At 41.2% G+C, this 21,676-nt stretch overlaps 1 protein-coding gene across 1 annotated transcript in view; it reads right to left on the bottom strand.

Annotated features, from left to right (window-relative positions):
* The window catches only part of dntt (deoxynucleotidyltransferase, terminal), a 78,050-nt gene that overhangs the window by 35,036 nt on the left and 21,338 nt on the right, over positions 1-21,676 (bottom strand). Inside the window, exons 7-8 of the mRNA XM_058064827.2 lie at positions 19,702-19,834; positions 8,214-8,316 (exon numbers count right to left, since the gene is read on the bottom strand). Of these exons, the coding sequence (XP_057920810.2) occupies positions 8,214-8,316; positions 19,702-19,834 (236 nt within the window). The remainder of the gene's footprint in view (positions 1-8,213; positions 8,317-19,701; positions 19,835-21,676) is intronic.

Below are 21,676 nucleotides of genomic sequence, written 5' to 3'. Positions count from 1 at the left end.
TGTCATTGTTATGTCACATGGGTATTAAGTCATCATAATTGCCATCATAATTTGTACCAGGCGTTTAGAAGACACACATTTAGCATCTGGTCACACCAGCTTTTTGTGTGTTTCCAACCTTCAAATTTAAAATTGCCTGGCCTTCTCCTGGGTTGCCCTCGTAGAAGTTTGTTGGCACTGAAGTGGACCCGGTGGACCGGTGGAGAATGTGATTTCATTCTTTCTTCCTTGCCAGTCTGGTATTGTGGAACTTGTGTGGAGTTTGATTCATGCAAGCTTTACATATTCCTCAGTTTCTTTTTCCAAGGATGTTGCATCATGGGAGAACAAAGATTTTGTTAGCTGTTGAAGCTTTGGTGTAGCAGTTCCTCCCAGTCTTGAATGGTTTTGTCAAGTTCCCCTTGACCATTGGGCGAGGTTGGGTGAGTCAACTGAACAATGCAACCAGTTGGTCTGTCTTGAGTGCCCTTACGTTCTTGAAGATCTGGCGGTGGCTTCAGTTCTTCCTCCCCGACTCCCATCTCCTCACACCAATGTTTAAGCAGTTTCAGTTCCTCACTCAGGGACTTGTTGTGCTCCATTAGAATGGTTTGTTTTTCTTGAAGACCCTTTACACATGCCATCAGATCTGCAATCTCTGTTTCAACCTTCAAACTTGGGGTGTGATTTTGTTTGGTCAGACTGGATAGCTCAGAATCTTCTATCTGTTCTTGAAAGAGTTTCTCCTGAGTGTCCAGCTCCAATCCAACCATGGGCTCCCAATGGGCTCCCAAGTGACAGCTTCCTTCTGCAAACTCCTCCGTCTGCTCCAGCTGACTTTCAAGATCATATATTTTTTGTCTTTGGCCATTAATGAAAGCATGAAGCTCCTCTGTGACCTCCTGATGGTAATCCATCTTCCTTCTTTGCTTTTCTATCGCACCGTCTTTACTGCAGAGGAGGAACCGAACTTCCTCACTGGAGAGTTCATGATCTTTCAGAGTTGTCTTTAGGTGTGCAATCTGCTGACTCTGTTGATTCTGGACGGATTTGCTGTTTTCCAACTCCTCCCTAATCATCTCATTCTGCTTCTCCAGGACGACGTTGGCTCCCTCAAGGTCGTGTAGTTTGTTGTTTAAGTAAGTATGCTGGGCCCATCCCTTCTTCATGAGAATTTCAGCTTCATCGATACGCCTCGCTAGAGCATCTTGATCTTGTAGCCTTGATCTGACCGTCTGCAGCTCGGTTCTGAGATGATACATTTCTGTTTGGTTTTTGTCCTCCAGAGATTCAAGGCGATGCAATTCAGCAACTAGGTTCTCTTGGCTTTCCTTGATGATGGTCACATGTCTCCCCAGAACTTTTACCACAGCCAGCAGGTTTTCATTTTGTCTCCCAATCCTCAGAATCTCATTTTGCAAATGAGCCAGCTCACAATTTGCTTTCATCGGATTGTCCTCGTCTTCTTGAAGATACTTGTTATGGTCCCTTGCGTGGTGGAAACCAGCGAACACGGGGAGTAGACGAGTGGCTTTGATCTGGACGGCCTGGACAAAATGATCAGTTTCTGTGAACTTTGTGTTCATTTCTTCAACTTGGTCTTCCAAGTGCTCCTTTACCTCAGTTGTCTTCACCGCAAGGATTTTGGTCTTTTTTGCTTCCCTTACTTCACAACGATTTCCATAGAGTTGAGCAACCTCCCCAAGGAACTCGCTCTCCGTGACCTTAACCGCTCGTTTGGGGATAAGGTTAACTTTCCTGGTGAAGGAGCATTTCGCAGTGGTCCACTGCCACTTGAGCCTCTTTAGTTCTGAAAGTGGATCCTCCATTTTACTGAATCTTGGATCATCCAAAGTTTGGCTTGGAGCATTCGGATCTCTTCTCCATCCACCAACTGCTGCCATGGTTATCAAGTGAAGTTCTTTTGGACTTTACATCAGTTTGCACTTGGAAAGGCAGAGAAGATCTTCCAGGACGCTTTATCAACTCAACTCCAGTCGCTTTTCTCGAGGTTGGGTTGAAAACCAGTGGTCTCTGTGGTCTTCTGGTCTTTGTGTTGTCTAGGCTCTTTACCCATTATCTACTTTGTACAACCACCTAGTATCGTATAACACGCGTCATAGTGATGTCACATGGGTTTTAAGTCATCATATTTGCCATCATAATTTGTAACAGGGGGTTGAAAGACACACCTATTTAACATCCAAAGTGTCATTCCCTTTGATGAATACATGTACTGTCATTTTTAGCCGTGCTCCACTGTGCGATGACGACACACCCATCGAAACCGAGGCGTGCTCGGGCATCTCTGTGTGGACTTTGGCGATAGTGATGTTAAGTAATCATAATTACAAGGCCATATTTACAAGAACAGGTTTTCTATTTCTAAAAATATGTCATTTATAAATAAGGAATCCTACTTTACAAACAATTCACTTATCACTGTGATAAACGAGGGATTACTGTTTATGGAGGTTTTCTTTTCTTCTCTACATTTTCATTAAAAAGTATACAATCTAGGGCTGCATGGTGACTGAGTGGTTAGCGCGCAGGCCACTCAGCTAGGAGACCCGGGTTTGATTCCCCGCTCGGGCATCTCTGTGTGGACTTTGGCGATAGTGATGTTAAGTAATCATATTTACAAGGCCGTGAACAGGTTTTCTATTTCTAAAAATATGTCATTTATAAATAAAGAATCCTACTTTACAAACAATTCACTTATCACTGTGATAAACGAGGGATTACTGTTTATGGAGGTCTTCTTTTCTTCTCTACATTTTCATTAAAAAGTACATAATCTAGGGCTGCACGGTGACTGAGTGGTAAGCGTGCAGGCCACTCAGCTAGGAGACCCGGGTTTGATTCCCCGCTCGGGCATCTCTGTATGGAGTTTGGGGATAGTAATGTTAAGTAATCATAATTACAAGGCCGTGAACAGGTTTTCTATTTCTAAAAATATGTCATTTATAAATAAGGAATCCTACTTTACAAACAATTCACTTATCACTATGATAAACGAGGGATTACTGTTTATGGAGGTTTTCTTTTCTTCTCTACATTTTAATTAAAAAGTATACAATCTAGGGCTGCATGGTGGATGAGTGGTTAGCGCGCAGGCCACTCAGCTAGGAGACCCGGGTTTGATTCCCCGCTCGGGCATTTCTGTGTGGACTTTGGTGATAGTGAAAACCAGTGGTCTCTGTGGTCTTCTGGTCTTTGTGTTGTCTAGGCCCTTTACCCATTATTTACTTTGTACAACCACCTAGTATCGTATAACACGCATCATAGTGATGTCACATGGGTTTTAAGTCATCATATCATAATTTGTAACAGGGGGTTGAAAGACACACCTATTTAACATCCAAAGTGTCATTCCCTTTGATGAATACATGTACTGTCATTTTTAGCCGTGCTCCACTGTGCGATGACGACACACCCATCGAAACCGAGGCGTGCTTGCTCTAGTGCACATGCGTTAAATACGCCAGAAAATGTTATGTAATTAATTAAATAACACAATTTTATGAGCATTTTTCAGACACGGCAACTTCCCAGATGCACTGGATTTTCAAAATAGTGTGAAAATTCAAGATGTTCGAACATTTAGCAAAAACACCGACATGCAAAGTACCGTCATTATTGAACTCGCTCGTTATCCACAGTGAAACCCATCGCTTGCGCTGCCACGGGCCAATTCTTGAAATGTCATCCTTGACTGCACCCGTGGATTGCTTTCACTTTCTTTCTGCAATTCCAGATTCATTCACTGAAACCATTCACCATCCAATAATAGCAAGGTAAACTGATCCTTTAAGTTGACTTCATGCTGAGCAGACTAGCAGAGTAGGGTTGGTGACAGTTGGTTAGATGGTGAGGTTCATAAGGGCAGCATTAAAGCTCATGAAAATGAAAGCTAGTTGTGTGAGAAGAACACTATGGCTTTTTCCACCATGTTTTTCACTCCCTCTGCGGGAACATTGCATTTGGCCTTGAATTAAATTGATGGCTTCAGAGAAAAAAAACTAATGGTTCTGGTGACAGCTGCGTGGACCATTAAGTACCTGAATACATTGAATACATACACTCGGGTTGCAGACCCCTCCAGCGTACATCAAGTGTAGCTTCTCCATGCCTAAGTCTTTCTGTCTGACACACACAGACTCACAAATCTACAATAAATAAAAAAAGAAAACAGGATGTCATGAAGTTCCCGTCTCAGTATCGCGGGGGACTGTTTAGCCCGATGGCGCTCTTTAATCATCTCCCAAGCAGCAGGTAATGTCAGCAAACATCTGAGAGTAAGCTCATTCCGGAGTTTACAGAAGGAATTACAGAGAAGGAGAGCAGGCGGGATGATAATCTTTCCCCAAAAGCTTTTTGCCTTTGAGGACTGAAAAAACACTCCATGATTAGGATCTGTATGTTTTTTTCTGTAATCTACTACTTGTGGCTTGTTTCTTGAGATAGCGATGAGTGGTCGTCATTGCCCAGCAGCCAACATCCAAAGGACAAATAAAGCAAGGAACCGGGATCTCATCTTGTCATTTGCCTGACTTGCGAAGTCACAGAAAGAAAACTTGGAAAAATGTGCTTCCAAGTTGCAGATTAGCGCGTCTCAGCCAGAAGGCTTTGAACGGCGCCTTGACTTTGATTCCGAGTCGGAAATGAAGTAGGTGTGTGTGCCCTAAATGCCAGTCAAAGTGGTTAGATTTGATTTAGATGTAAGGGTGAAATTTAATCTCAGCTGTGTGGGCAGCACCGCCTGAATCACTTATCCAAGCGGCGGGGAAAAAAAAAACACTTGAATCTCTAACTGCATTGACCCGACTCAAATGCAGAACAATAAAACTGAATTGCGTTACGACGGCGAGCGACGCACACCGAGCTCGGCCTTTGGAGAACAACATGATGTGGTATTCAGAGACTCGGATGATAAACGAATAAAAGCAATAAAAGCATAACCCTGAATCCGGTGCTGACCTTGCCTCTGACCTTAAGTGATGCTTTAAAAATCGGCACTAAAACGACAATGGCGTTTGTTTTGCAAGGACATTTCTAACTTCCTACAAGCTGAACAAGATGGGTAGAGGAAGTCGAAAAGAACTGCCCCTAATATTAGCCGAGTGAAGGCTTGTGGGCCCTCTGGGACCTGATTGCCGATGACAAGGTCGCACGGCTTAGAGCCAACCTTTGTTACATCATTTAATCACCGTCTCGTGTCCCGGTCCCTGCTGACTTGTCCCACTCCGCCTCTTCCTCTATCCCGCCTGCTGGATAGAGGAACGCCTCCTTAAAGATTCCCAACACCTGTTCTATCTGCTCAAGTCACCCTCCGCTCACAGTCGGCCGTTCTCACGGCGTGTGAGTACGCTCTAACTTCCATTTTAGATATTTATTACCGCCACATGTCCACACGCTGTTCACACCTTCCGTTCGCCAGCTCGGCCTGCGGTGGACAAGTGGCAGCAAATGGCGAGAGCGCCGTTATAATGTGAAGCAAGTAGGAGGTAATGATTGTCCTGCACCTTTGAAGGACATGAGGGGCGTGTAGGTGTGGACACAAAAAGGGATGGAGGTTAGAACGCTGACAAGAGTTACTCTGAACGACTCAGTCCTGCAGGATGTTGGGCTCTTTATCAACAAATACGTGTTTGCGTGCGTAGATGCGGTAATCCCTCGCCACCTTGTGCTTTCAATTTTATGGTTTTATCATTTTTTTCCAAAATATATGAATTAATTAATTACTGTAATTAATTACAAGCACCGGACTTGATCGCCAGAACAACAGGCTTTAAATGTCCTTTCTTATTATGTTTATAATATTTGTAATATGAGTGTGCAATGTTATCTCCTTTCTAGATGGCGATAGTGATGTTAAGTAATCATATTTACAAGGCCGCGAACAGGTTTCTAAACGTTTCCGAACATTTCTAAAAATATTTCATTTACGAACAACTCACTTATCACTGTGATAAACGAGGGATTACTGTTTATGGAGGTTTTCTTTTCTTTTCTACATTTTCATTAAAAAGTACCTAATCCAGGGCTGCGCGGTGACCTAGTGTTAATCGCGCAGGCCACTCAGCTAGGAGACCCGGGTTTGATTCCCCGCTCGGGCATCTCTGTATGGAGTTTGGGGATAGTGATGTTAAGTAATCATATTTACAAGGCCGTGAACAGGTTTTCTATTTCTAAAAATATGTAATTTATAAATAAGGAATCCTACTTTACAAACAATTCACTTATCACTGTGATAAACGAGGGATTGCTGTTTATGGAGGTCTTCTTTTCTTTTCTACATTTTCATTAAAAAGTACCTAATCCAGGGCTGCACGGTGACCTAGTGTTAATCGCGCAGGCCACTCAGCTAGGAGACCCGGGTTTGATTCCCCGCTCGGGCATCTCTGTATGGAGTTTGGCGATAGTGATGTTAAGTAATCATATTTACAAGGCCGTGAACAGGTTTTCTATTTCTAAAAATATGTCATTTATAAATAAGGAATCCTACTTTATGAAGAATTCACTTATCACTGTGATAAACGAGGGATTACTGTTTATGGAGGTTTTCTTTTCTTTTCTACATTTTCATTAAAAAGTACATAATCTAGGATTGTGTTGATGGATGGAATGGAAGTACATAATCTATTTCCGTCAAACTACAGCTGCAGATCCAGGAAATGTACTTTATTTCCCATGAATATGAACAGCAAAATTGAGTGTTGTATCGGTTGCTTCCACACTTTTTTTCCCCCCTGTACAGTTAAACTGTATATATTGCAGTGGCCTTTTACTGTGGCCAACCTAAGCCACACCCGTGCAATAGTGATTCTGTCTAATCAGCATCTTGATGTGCCACACCTGTGAGGTGGAGGAATCAGTCGTTCTGAATACTCTTGCTTTTCGTGTAAATAAAAAAGAAATTCCGTTGGCTAAATGTGCCTTTTCGCATGAAGTTTGTTAAATGTACAAAAGTGCAAAAGGGCAGAGAAGTTTAAAGTGTGTTATTCCCGACTCTGCCAGTTTCCTCCAATGCATCATTTTGCTACAGGTGAGATGTGTGTAGAATATGCAAGTGTTTGCCCTGAGCGGGCTCACAGCATTGCACCTCCTTCCAGCTTTGACCAAGAGCCTTCAGACGCGTTATGCTGAATCATGAATGTGTGGGGATCCACTGTACTACACAACTCCACTATCACAGTGGAGTGCTGGTCATGCTGGATGCTAATCCCTCGTTTATCACGATTTATTGGTTCCAGACCCAACTGTGATAAGTGAATTTCCGCAGTGTAGAATTCCTTATTTATAAATGGAATATTTTCATAGAGCAATGACTGAATACAGTTAGAGCCCTGTAGACATGAAATAACACCCCTATATTTACCTTTACGTTTGTATTACCGGATATAGTAGACATAATAACAAAAAATAAGACTGGGGCCGCATGGTGGACGGGTGGTTAGCGTGCAGGCCACACAGCCGGCCATGTTTGTGTGGAGTTTCCATGTTCTCCCCGTGCATGCGTGGGTTTTCTCTGGGTACTCCGGTTTCCTCCCACATTCCAAAAACATGCTAGGCTAATTGGTCAATCCAAATTGTCCATAGGTATGAATGTGAGTGTGAATGGTTGTTTGTCTATATGTGTCCTGCGATTGGCTGGCCACCAGTCCAGGGTGGACCCCGCCTTTTGCCCGAAAACAGCTGGGATAGGCTCCAGCACGCCCGCGACCCTCGTGAGAATAAGCGGTAGAAAATGATTGAATGAATGAAGTCATCAACTCGTGCTTGTGTTGCAGTGAATATGTTCCGGTGTTGGACAGGAAGTGATGTCAGAGGTTCAATGTTTGGCCAGAGCAGAAGCTCCTGTTCGGGATTATTGTGCTTGTTGTGCTGTAATCCAAACCTGCAATAAAAGCCTGTTGTTCCAGTCAGCAAGTCTGGTGCTTGTGTGTCTCAGACAATGTTACAGTAGCATTACTGACACCTAGTGGCCAGTATAGAATATTACATATCATCACACCATCTTTAAATGCATCTTTGAATGCCAAAAAGGTAACATATGTTTCAATGTGCATATTTTTGACTAATAGGCGGGATTCAGACACAAAAAAAGCTAAATTTATTCCGATATTTTTTGAAAATCTGTGATCAAGTGAAACTAAGAACTAAGATTATAAAGTAATGCTCATAGGCCACTCAGATAGTTATGCGGAAAAAATAAGATGGTCTACACTTACTTGCTTTTTAAAGCAATCAATGACGTGGATCAGCACACATTCCTCCTTGCCCACCTCGGGCGTGGTGACAATATAGTCCACATCGTGGCCGATCTCTTTCCCCCTGCAGACAAAAACAGCAAATTCTATTTCCAGCAGAAAAAAAAATGCAGATTCTGTACTTCTCAAAGAAATGTGTTATCTTTTGAAGCTAAATTTTGTTATTCCTGTAGCTAAAACTTTCATAGAAGTGTTTTTCTAAGCTTAATGTCACCAAAGAGGCAAATACATCCTGACAGGCCGTACGTACTGCATTCTTGCTGTCAGCACAACTGCAGGCGCAGAATTTACTGAGCAAAAAACGGATCCATCAAAAAGCTACCAGCACAAGACGCTTCTTCAGAAAGCAAATATAAAAGCCGCCAGGGATCCGCCCACTGAATTAGTTACCACTTAAAACTTTTCTCCACAGTCTTGCCACCTTTTTGAGATCCATTTATTCGTTCCTCGATGAAAGTCATTGTGCATAGTCAATGCAATGTTGCAGGAAACTGTTAAAGGAATAGAAATGAGGAAAGGGCATTATGCCAGACATATTATGTGGTTATTATTATTATGTTGAATTGGTGTTAAAACTGCTAATTGCAGCAGTTAATATATACAGTGAAGAAAATAAGTATTTGAACACCCTGCTATTTTGCTATTTCTCCCACTTAGAAATCATGGAGGGGTCTGAAATTTTCATCGTAGGTGCATGTCCACTGTGAGAGAGATAAACTAAAAAGAAAAATCCAGAAATCACAATGCATGATTTTTTAACAATTTATTTGTGTGATACAGCTGCAAATAAGTATTTGAACACCTGTGTATCATCTAGAATTCTGACCCTGAAAGACCTGTTAGTCTGCCCATTAGAAGTCCACCTGCACTCCATGTATCATCCTGAATCAGATGCACCTGTTTGAGGTCGTTAGCTGCATAAAGACACCTGTCCACCCCATACAATCAGTAAGACTTTAACTTGTAACATGGCGAAGACCAAAGAGCTGTCCAAAGACACCAGAGACAAAATTGTACACCTCCACAAGGCTGGAAAGGGCTACGGAGCAATTACCAAGCAGCTTGGTGAAAAAAGGTCCACTGTTGGAGCTATCATTAGAAAATGGAAGAAGCTAAACATGACGGTCAATCTCAATCGGAGTGGAGCCCCATGCAAGATATCACCTCGTGGGGTCTCAATGATTCTAAGAAAGGTGAGGAATCAGCCCAGAACTACACGACAGGACTTGGTCAATGACCTGAAAAGAGCTGGGACCACCGTTTCCAAGGTTACTGTAGGTAATACACTAAGACGTCATGATGTGAAATCATGCATGGCACGAAAGGTTCCCCTGCTTAAACCAGCACATGTCAAGGCCCGTCTTAAGTTTGCATATGACCATTTGGATGATACAGAGGAGTCATGGGAGAAAGTTTTATGGTCAGATGAGACCAAAATAGAACTTTTTGGTCATAATTCCAATAAGCGTGTTTGGAGGAAGAAGAATGAAGAGTACAATCCGAAGAACACCATCCCTACTGTGAAGCATGGGGGTGGTAGCATCATGCTTTGGGGGTGTTTTTCTGCACATGGGACAGGACGAGTGCACTGCATTAAAGAGAGGATGACTGGGGCCGTGTATTGTGAGATTTTGGGGAACAACCTCCTTCCCTCTGTCAGAGCATTGAAGATGGGTCGTGGCTGGGTCTTCCAACACGACAACGACCCGAAGCACACAGCCAGGAAAACCAAGGAGTGGCTCCGTAAGAAGCATATCAAGGTTCTAGCATGGCCCAGCCAGTCTCCAGACCTGAACCCAATCGAAAATCTTTGGAGGGAGCTCAAACTCCGTGTTTCTCAGCGACAGCCCAGAAACCTGACTGATCTAGAGAAGATCTGTGTGGAGGAGTGGGCCAAGATCCCTCCTGCAGTGTGTGCAAACCTGGTGAAAAACTACAGGAAACGTTTGACCTCTGTAATAGCAAACAAAGGCTACTGTACCAAATATTAACATTCATTTTCTCAGGTGTTCAAATACTTATTTGCAGCTGTATCACACAAATAAATTGTTAAAAAATCATGCATTGTGATTTCTGGATTTTTCTTTTTAGTTTATCTCTCTCACAGTGGACATGCACCTACGATGAAAATTTCAGACCCCTCCATGATTTCTAAGTGGGAGAAATAGCAAAATAGCAGGGTGTTCAAATACTTATTTTCTTCACTGTATGAAACATAATCATTTCACCTTGTATGCCAGGAATTAAATGAACATTTGTGTAGACAATTGGACATCATGCATTTATTCACTTTTTCAGAACTCGCTTGCTGACTTAGTGCTAAAATTACGTAGAAGTAATATGCAGAAATAATTTCATTGAACTAAATAAAATGTAAATAAATGTACATACCACCATCAAGAGCCATGCCGGTTTAATCCCGTATGAATAGATTAGCCCAGAGCAATAGAAGCCACAGAGAAATGTTAGTAAACACAAGTTAGCCATAAGGACGATACACTAAGACTACAAAGTGTGTACATTTGTTTTGCAACCTAAAAAAAAATGCAAGTACCCGGACAAAGTACATGACAAAGAACCGGTCTTTGGACATTTTTTTGCACGTAGATAAGATTTAAATTATTAAAGCCATTTCTACCTGAATGACAAAAGTGTACAAGCTTCAAGCTAGCATTAGGCAGGTGTAAACAGACCCATAAGTTTTATTAAAATTTCCATAAAATTCATTCATTCATTCATTTTGTACCGCTTATCCTCACAAGGGTTGAGGGGGTGCTGGAGCCTATCCCAGCTGTCTTCGAGCGAGAGGCGGGGTACACCCTGGACTGGTGGCCAGCCAATCCCAGGGCACGTATAGACAAACAACCATTCACACTCACAATTAGGAGTGGCCAATGAACCTAGCATGTTTTTGGAATGTGGGAGGAAACCGGAGTATCGGCCAAGTGAGTATGGACAGGACGGGATATAAAGATAGTCTCAGTAGAGTGAAGAATCCATGTTGCCTGAAATAACGAGCATGGACGTTTTCTGTAGGTCCAAAGAAGAGGACATGTCAGGGGAATAGAGGACGTCTGGTTGCCGGCTTTGTTTTTTTGTTTTGACGTTGAATTGTGTTTATTTGTAGTTTTGTCTGCATTGTATAAAATATCAGAAAAATGTTAGTAAAAAATCCACTGCACCACCGGAGCAAAGTGTCTGAGTGACTTGCAGCAGGAACATTATCCGAGCCCTGAGACGGCACGATGAAAGAAAACATTGCATTCTTGTGATCACGGTGACCTGCTAAAACGGCCGCGTGTGCAGTTTGTCATCATGGAGCACAGAGCTGACGCAAACGCAGCAAAACAAAGTCCACGAGCGAATGACAAGACGTTTGGCTGCGCCAGGCTGTGATCTGTCAAAGTCGGCCTCCGTTTCAGTTCTATGCTTTGCCAAATAGACCAGGCTCCATTTCAAGCCCATCATTATGCACTGACTTCCACGCACACACGAACCCTTTGTACGTATAAGCGCCACTGTCACGGCTCACAACAAAGTGACCCCAACAGGAGAAGCCTCGGAAAACCAATGATGACAACATAAGAGCCCAACATTACAGACGGGCAGCAGATGCCTTTATCCAAGGGCTTAGAATTAGCTAAGGCTATTCCACGGAGCAACCAAGTATTCCATAACAGCCGTTAGTGCTCCACAAGGTATGCGAACGTTAACGTTCAGGGTTAGTGGCGGGATCGTGGACCCCTCTCTTCAGCTTTCGTCTCATCCGTTTTAATTTGCTCTCTGACTTTCATTTATTCACTTGCCATTAAAACCGATGACTGACTTTAGGCTTGGGTTTAGTCCAAGGGAGTCCAAAGTGCGACCCTGGCCGCGGCACATTGAAAAAGTATAGTACATGCGTACAAGTACAAGTACATTCTTCAGGTACTTCCAAAAACATGTTAGGTTAATTAATTATCCAAATTGTCCATAGGTATGAATGTGAGTGTGAATGGTTGTTTGTCTATATGTGCCCTGGGATTGGCTGGCCACCAGTGCAGAGTGTACCCCGCCTCTAATTGGCGACTCCAAATTGTCCATAGGTATGAAAAGTATTTCACAACCGAGGTGGCAAAAAAAGTTATGTTACAAGAATAAAGTCCAAAAATATGGGAGTAAAATCATCATTACGGGAAGAAACTTTACAAAAATAAAGTCAAAATATTACATGAAAAAAGTCATTCTGAGTTTGAATTTAAATTTTACAAGAACTAAGTGGTAACGTTATGAGATAGATAGCGTAATGTTAGTAATAATAATAATAATACATTTTATTTCAAAGCGCCTTTCAGGACACCCAAGGTTGATGTACAAAAGATATAAAAACATCAATATAAAATAAGATAAAAGAGAACATACAATAAATGGGGGGGTCATGTGAAGCAGTTAAAGAGAATAAGCAAGTTTGAGCAGATGAGTTTTGAGTTTGGATTTGAAGATGGGGAAGGGTGGCAGAGTTGGTTAGTGGCATAGAATCGGAATATTCAATATTTTTTTTACATTGAAATATTGTGAAATACACAACAAAATTAAGTTTTTAAATTTTTTACAATTAGTTGGGAGAAAAACTCCAATCATGGGAATAAAATAAACAATATTACCAGAAAAAAATGTACCAATATTATTTAAGAAGAAAGTTGAAATATTTTGAAAACCCCCAAAAAACATATTGGCAAAAACCAACCCACACGGCATGTGAGGAGCATCCATGCGTGAATGACGAGCAGGAGTGGAGGGTACAAGCACCGTCTCCCAGATGGATGCCGTCAGCCTATCTAACGCTTGGTTTGGACATCCCTGCCTTGGACCGTGTGGTATTTACTTCTCTAATGAGTCAACCTGTAGGACACTCAGATTCCTATCTACTGAACATGCAACTTTCCATTTCACGCAGGATGTTAAAACTGTCAAGAGAACCTCGGCAGCTTAGCAACAACCTCTGCAAAACTCGCTTAAGTATGCTGCATAAATGTACCGTACCAGGCTGAGATCATCAGCATGCATTCATTCCCCTGCAGGACCTCCACTACCTGTGTTCAGCGCGTGTGAGTACATGCGTTGCATAGAAACCGGTTTTTTAGCACATACATGTTACACTTTTCAGCCATGTAGCGAGCAGCAGGACTTCTAATACAGCCTTCTTCGGAAGTAAAACTAACTCCTTCAAGAGTGGTTTCTTCACCATCTCTATTGTGCATCGATTTATGATCAAGTGCTGCCGGGACTGGGAGCGCTCATCTTAAAAATAACGTACTGTGCAATGTGACTATACCCCAAAATGGAGGCAGTGTAAATGTATCTGGTCTACACTTATATTGCGTGAGGAAAAAATATAAATTATTAAGTGTTTCAGCACAAAGCGCATGAAATATGAATGGTTATTTACAAATTTGTGTGGCTGACAGGGTGACATGTATGAATAATACAGACGTGGGAAGTGTTGCTGCTCCAAATGTCAAAGAATGCGAGGAAGGAAAAGTTCAGGCTCAGTTAAAAGTGGCTGGGCGCGGAATAGAAATAGATTGGTGTCGCTTCACTCGCCGCTTTGCCTCACCGCCATAAATGAGAAGTGATAATCGAAAGAACTGGAGAAATCATTAATTATGAAGAATTTTACAGCTCGTGACTGACAATCTGTTTTTTCCACTTCAAATTCTGTGAAATGCATGAAATCACGGTGATGGTTTTTTTTTTTGCCTTTAGTAGTCTATAACAGCGATGAACCAAACGGGACGCCATCACGCTAGGTTAGTATTAGCGCTGTTCAGACTCGTGGGCAGTTCCTCGTTCCAAAATGATCGGACAATATGGTTGTTTTCTAGTCAAGTTAACTTGCCAACTAAGCTGAGCGTCAAGGAATTGGTTTTCATTCTGGGCTCTTCCTCTTATCTTCCTCATTGATGTCTGTACCCAAAAACAACGCTCTTGATATGAATTAACATTTTACATTTTTGGATTATTATACATATACATATATATACATATATATATATATATATATATACATATATATATATATATATATACTTCTCCGATATCAACACAGTCCAAAGAACCAGGACAGTCCAACCCCAAACAAACAACAAAGCTAGCCAGTTCTGGGGTTGTTAGGGAGTTTTATTCGGCATTTAGGGACTCAAAAGTGAAAGCACATATTTTGTGTTGTCACTGAGCAACAGCGGGTGCTGTTGACAGGTCCGCCCCGCCCAAATACAGTCACAAGTCAGCGGTTTATGTAATGGTAATGGTAATGGTAATGGTAATGGTAATGGTGATGGTAATGGTAATGGTAATGGTAATGGTAATGGTGATGGTAATGGTAATGTAATGGTAAAAGTGATGGTAATGGTAATGGTAATGGTGATGGTAATGGTAATGGTAATGGTAATGGTAATGGTAATGGTAATGGTAATGGTAAAAGTAATGGTAATGGTAATGGTAATGGTAATGGTAAAAGTGATGGTAATGGTAATGGTAATGGTGATGGTAATGGTAATGGTAATGGTAATGGTAATGGTAATGGTAATGGTAATGGTAATGGTAATGGTAATGGTAATGGTAATGGTAAAAGTAATGGTAATGGTAATGGTAATGGTAAAAGTAATGGTAATGGTAATGGTAATGGTAATGGTAAAAGTGATGGTAATGGTAATGGTAATGGTAATGGTAATGGTTTTATTTCATTTGAACATGCATCAGATTCCAATTGAGTGCATCCCATAATCAGTTCCCAGTTCCACATGTCCAAAAGGAGTAGGAAGAAGCAAAGCTTATTAAATCCTACCCCTCCATCTGGTACTTTTACAATCACTAACTGTTACATTTGTTCACTTCCTGCTTTCCTAATATAGTTTAAGGTTTTTTTCATAGGCTAATGATATGCAAATTAGATCATGACATCACTAGTGACTTCTGGCAACAGCTACTTAGCGACAGTGCATTGTAGATGTCATACATTATGAATCATATTAGATTAAGCCCACCCCTGATTGGAAAGTCCACGTCCCGTGCAGCCCAGGACCCCAGCTTCAAAAAATCCTAGGGGGACCCTGTTGCGGTTTTAAGAATTTGAAAAATAATCATTAGCCACGTATACATGGACCCAAATATTCCAATTCCATTCGGGTTATTTGCTGAAACGGAAAGAATGTAACCTTTGTATACACCTCATTCCCAAAGAAAAGTGCCAATCCCAATGGATATATAATGGGATTCCCAGGGGTGGAATATTCCTTTCCCCAATCCGATTGAGGTATTGTTGTCAGACTGCGTTCTTCTTCCTGGTGTTTTTCTTCTTCTGTTGTTTATTGGCGGTTGGCAAGCAGCTTTGGTGTGCATTAGCGCCATCTGTGGAACAGAATCTAAACACTTCCATACGCCATTCATAATTATAAAATATTAGCAAGATTGAACTTTATCTTTTCCTGTTCCCGGGTGCGTTCTTTGAGCGAATGCTGAGATATGACGTAACACACAGCTCGAGACGTTCTTCGATTTAAAAAAAAATGGACGAATGAAAAAAACAAAATACGGAGTTATTCCAACAAGTGAAAGAAAAACTGGAGGAAGTCGGTATCACGTGATGTTGGTGTTTACGTTTTACTGGGCATGCCCCATTGACTATTCTGGTTGATTATAGCGGCGCATGTAGACAGGAGATTGGAATATTCCTTTCCATGAATACCATTGCTTTCGGAAAGGTCATTCAGAAAGATTCCATTCGGAAAGAGAAAAACTCGTGGCTATTGTCTCATTGAGTGTTAGTCCTGACGATCCGATTTGGAATTAGGTCCACAGTGACGACTCGCAGGTACCACGTGAGAGTACGTCGCCTAAGTCTAACCTATTTTTAATCCTCCTCAACAGCATCACTTTAAGACCTGTCACCCTTCCTCGGCAGCCGCCCTTTCCATCAGGCTAATGTCAGCGGCGTCAACCAAGTCTTGTCGCGCGACTTCGACAGAATGACAGCTCGACTTACTGCAGTGTGTCTGTGTGTGATTTCTACGCTCTTATGTCTTCTCATTTTTGGGGGGTCGACTCACTCTTTAGTCTATGTTATTCAGAGCTGAGTGCGTCTATTTATAGATTTCCACAAAGAAAAAATCTGTGATTAAGAGACTGTAAAGTATAGGTAATTAAATCGATTGGAATTGTAGCGGGGAGAGCTTTGAGCAACGCCACAATGAGGAGAATCAGCGGCGTATTAGTGCTGATGCGCTGATTTAAATGAACACTTCAGCTATTTTGCTGTAATGGAGCCTGAACCAGCAACCACCATTTTTTGCCGCTTTTCGAGACGATTAAGGTAAATTATTCACTTACCGACTGATATTGTGCAAGTCGTTGTTCTGCAATTACAGCTCTGTAGGATTCCAATTAGGTTTGAAAGAATCCTCTCCGAGCCGGCGCCAAATATGAGAAGGATTTAATGTGTGCTTCATCTTGCCGAGTCTGAAGTCATAAAAGCTCTCTCGCAGGCCCCGTTAGGCTTTTCAGCAGGCTCCTGTCCCATAAATCGTGTACTGTTGCTCCCCATCATCTTGATGTTAACTATCCGTGATGCTCTAATCTTTTTTCCTCATCTCTTTTACCACATTTTCCCTCGAGGAGCGCTTATTTACATAATCAGACATCATTCTAGCCGTCACTCAGCTCTTTGAAGTGAAGAGTTACTGCGCTATCTGGGATGATGCCATCATGGATGTGTCTCTCAAGTCATGACAACCACCGGATATTTTCACCAGTTACTGCACCACGTTTTATTTGCCTGGTAGCTTTTCACGGATAATTATTAATTATTCTTCAGAAAAAACACACGCAACACATATTGGTCATAATTAATAACCTTGATAACCTTGTTACACCCGTAAACGTAATAACTGCCCACAAACGTAATACAAATCTGCAGCTTTGAATGTAATAATCCCGCAAATGTTATACATTTCCCACAAATGTAATAAAATTTGCCTACTGCAAACGTAATACTGAATTTCCTGCCAATGTAAAAAACTATTACGTTTGCAGTGGGCAAATTTTATTTACGTTTGTGGGATTATTACATTCAAAGCTGCAGATTTCTATTACGTTTGTGGTTTGTAATAACTATTACATTTGCAGGAAATTATTGAAAATCTGTAAATGTAATAACTTCCCACAAATGTAATAAGACAAAATAATGATCTTTGTGGTTGTTGTTGTTATTTGTTCTTTCTTCTTTTAATGAGGGAGAAGGTGTAGATGTCATTTTCAGGATTTTAACAAGATAATTATTATTTTTCCTTTTTGTGGAAAAAATATTATTCAAAGAGTATAATTTGAATACATTAACTGAATCTTAAATTATTACATTATAATTGATTTTAAATTAAAAAAGATAACATAATTGTGTTATTACGTTATTACGTTTGCGGGTGTAACAAACCTTAATAACCTTTGCGTCGCCTGTCCAATCTTAAGGAAGGTGACCTTTGTGAAGTCTGATTTTTTCGAGGAGGTATTTTTATATGTGACACTTGGATGGATGGATAAAATGCAGTTGGCTAATCCTGCAACTCAAGTCACAATGCAATAAATATCTTTCCACAAACTTCCGTTTCTCCGTCACATGATTGTTTTATGTTTATTGTTTAATATTAAGTGAAGAGTAAACGCTTTAAACCACTTATCTTCGGCTCCTGTCTCATTTGGAATACCATCAAGACGTTTGGTGAATCCCGACTGACAACTGTATGTGGCCATACCAGCGGCGCTCAATGCTAACGAGGCAGCTAATTCCGGTGCTATTTCTGCCCATTTTTGCCAACGCAGCACAAATCAGTGATTTTAAGAGCCCAGTTTCGACTTTGAGGAATAACGCAAGACGTGACAAAGTATTTCCACATGATGGCAGTGTTGGACCTCCACTTTCTCTCAAAGGAAAATATTCCATTCCGAATAACAGAGTTAATACAGAATGTTCAGTGAACTAGCTTTCTTTGTTACGATACTTTGTTTTTCTATTGAACCAACCTGCCAATATGTCCTTGCATTCTGGGGTAACGCAACGTGAAATCATACAGTAGCTGAATGTGGCTTTTCTTGGACACAAATACCACATAATACAATGCAAAAAAAAAAATACAATAGAAATGAAATACATAAAGTGCACATGTAAGGAATAGAGCCAACACAAAGAGGCTAAGGCTCCGAGGAAGCATGGAACGTGTGTTTGTCGCCCAAGCTCTATTAGAGACAAACAATCAAGCAGCGGCAGCGCTGTCACCCCTGTTGACTTAAGTGCCTCTTCTCGCTGCTCCTGTACTGCCGTTTTTCAATTATTTACCACAAACACTATTGGTTATGACTGGATTTTTACAACACCGCAGATCAGAGTGCTTCCAAATGTACTCGGGCAAAAAGCAGCACATGTGACCAAAAGAGCAAAGCAAAGACAGAGGGCGCAAATAGCTGCACTCAGAGGGTAAGAGCACTCACTCTGATGTTTATGATGACATAGAACCCAAAAAGTCATATGGTCCTTAACCTCAGGTTTGGGAAGTATTTTTAAATTTATTTGTTTCAATTTTCAAAGCAATCTTTTAATTATTGAAAAAATAAAATTTAATAAAAAATAAAAAATAAATTGAAATTCATAACCAATATGACGAACAACAAGGTGTTTAAAATTAAACAAAATTTCACTTTGGGGACATGCAATTGTGTATATTTATTGTTTTGTGCGAGATGCAAAAAAAAAAAAAATATGTAGTCGAAAACAAAAATTCTATTAGGACCAGAATGTGGCAACATAGATATAATATTAAAAACAAAAAAGCGATGGATAAGCCATTGGTTTGCCATTTTATATGACATGTGTTAAGGGAAATCCAAGTTGCAAGGTTACAAAGTAATTCGGGATGGGAAGATGGGGATAGAAAAAAGGCGGAAAGGAATTGGATTCATAATTTGGGGACTAAAATGCCGGGGGGACTAAACAAGGCTTAAAAGGGAGAAAGGGAGGGGAGGAAGGTTGGAAAACCAGAAGAGGAAGGCTGGCCCTAGCCCCAACCCCTAACCCCCAACCCCTAACCCTAGCCCCAGCCCTAACCCTAACCCTAACCCTAACCCTAACCCCATTCTTGACCCACCTACCAAGTGGGGGGGTTGGCTTATTTTCTCTTTCCTAACCCTAACCCTAAATTCCGAGCCTTACCCCCAATACTCCCCAGGTAAATTGAGTTTGAGACCCCTGCCTTGCATTATTGTAGCAGCACTTAGCAATGAGATGTATCCCTGCCAGACTTAAGGCCTTTTCCATTCCCGCGTGCATAACCTAAGCCAATAGAATATTAGCACCAACCAAACGGGAAAAGTTGTCTCCTTTCAAGTAGCACCGAACACAAAGAGAAGGAGACAAGTGTTTTACCTGCGGAAGCCGCCTGTCAGGGCTATTATGCCATCTGATGTGATCAAATGGACAGCCTTGTCAATAATGTTCCCCAGGGCTCGAGCCTCCGCTTTAGTGACAGCCCTGGAGATATCTCCATAATGCAGAAAACCTGCAGGGGAAAAGTACATGTGGGTATTGGTCCGGGAGCCAGCCATCAATCACAGACGTTTGCTCGGGGGAAGCGGAGAGTCGGGGTGAATTAAAAGTGAGATACAATGTGATATGTTCTGCTGGATGCTAGGAGGCAACAACTGGTGCACGTCAGTCTCAGCCACTGTGGACTGTGACTGATGGGCGGGTGTCGTTACTGTTGCATACGAAACACAACTTATTGTTATTACTCATTTATTTCATTTCTTTGTATTTATTTATTTACGGGGACGAACATTTCTGTCAACATGCCAAAATTATCCTTCATCCTCATCATTACAAAAAAAAACCTTGAACTGTATTATGGAAAGCAGGAAGTGAACAAATGTAACAGTTACTGATTGTAAAAGTACCAGATGGAGGGGTAGGATTTAATAAGCTTTGCTTCTTCTTCTTTTGGACATGTGGAACTGGGAACTGATTATGGGATGCACTCAATTGGAATCTGATGCATGTTTAAATGAAATAAAACCATTACCATTACCATTACCATTTCCATTACCATTACTGTTGAAGAGGAGTTGATGATAACCCGTAATAATTTTATACTGTAAATATAACCAAAATGTTGTCATTGTTGTCACCATGTTTTCCCATCTGAGTCGCTTATGTAATATCCAACAATGGTAATAAATGTATGATTTCTTATCCAACATTTTTATAGTACATTTGTGAAGTGACCACAGGGGTTGGAGTTATGTAATGCTAGTAATGGTAAGCTAGAAATGATAAGTACATTTTTGTTGCCCGTGTGGACATTTGATGGCGGATGTGTCTAAATTTTCTACAGAACAATAATAGAGTCTATCTTACGGTACGGGATCACCAGTTGGTTTGGGAATCTCAACGTCAAATCAAAAACCCGGATTCTCAACCTGGTCCGAGTAGCAGGTAAGAATAAACTCAACCCTCAGGAGCCGTTCAATCAGGCCGCCACTGAACTGAACTGAACTGAACTGAACTGAACCCAACTGAACTCAACTCAAGTCAACTGATGTCAACTTGATGACTGTATCTGGCTCTCAAGCATTTCTTACCACAATAAAAATGTATTTTTGCTAACATTTTAAAGTAAACCCTCACAGAAATGACTGTTAAAAATAATATTCAAAATCAACAACTTTCTTATGCATTTTAATTTGTCCATCTGTTTTCTGCTGCAATACGGCCAACCATATCTATCTTTCTTGATGATATTTTCCAGGTCAAACACCAAAACTTGATTATTACTGGGTAATGCTGTAGTCTACCTCGGTCATTGAGATGTCAAAAAAACATGTAAATGTAAACTTTCCTCCTTTAGTCAAATAGCTGAAGCTGCAGAACCAAGCCTTCTGACGAAGATGGCCAAAAGAATGAAATACGTCTACGGAGTACGGTGCAAAACTATGCAGCAGCAGAAGTTGTATTAATGGCAACAAGTATTTGATTTATTATTAGACACTGCGCTGCTCACGAAAGTGTGCTGGCCACACCCCATTGGCGTGGGGTAGTGTGCCTGGTCTACGTAATTAGAGCCCATTATCTAAAACTGTTGGTCTTACATAAAAATGCACACATTTTATTGCATTCAATGTTTAAAAAAATGTATATGGCTCTCACAGATACACATTTTAAAATATCTGGCCTTCATGGCTCTCGTAGCCAAAAAGGTTCCCGACCCCTGCTATAGAACAATGTCGAGTGCATTATTGCCCACTTTTAATGCAGTTCAGCGCAGGATCGGATATATCGACAGTCCGGTTATATCGATATTTTTTCCAACTCCCGACAATATCGATATAACGAGACTTTACTGTAT

Source organism: Doryrhamphus excisus, linkage group LG10 (genome assembly GCF_037039965.1).
Source record: "Doryrhamphus excisus strain RoL-2023G ecotype Guam linkage group LG10, RoL_Dexc_Guam_v1.1, whole genome shotgun sequence".
Classification (NCBI taxonomy): domain Eukaryota; kingdom Metazoa; phylum Chordata; class Actinopteri; order Syngnathiformes; family Syngnathidae; genus Doryrhamphus; species Doryrhamphus excisus.
The sequence above is the reverse complement of the archived record's forward strand: the minus strand, read 5'-3'. Positions and strand labels throughout refer to the sequence as shown.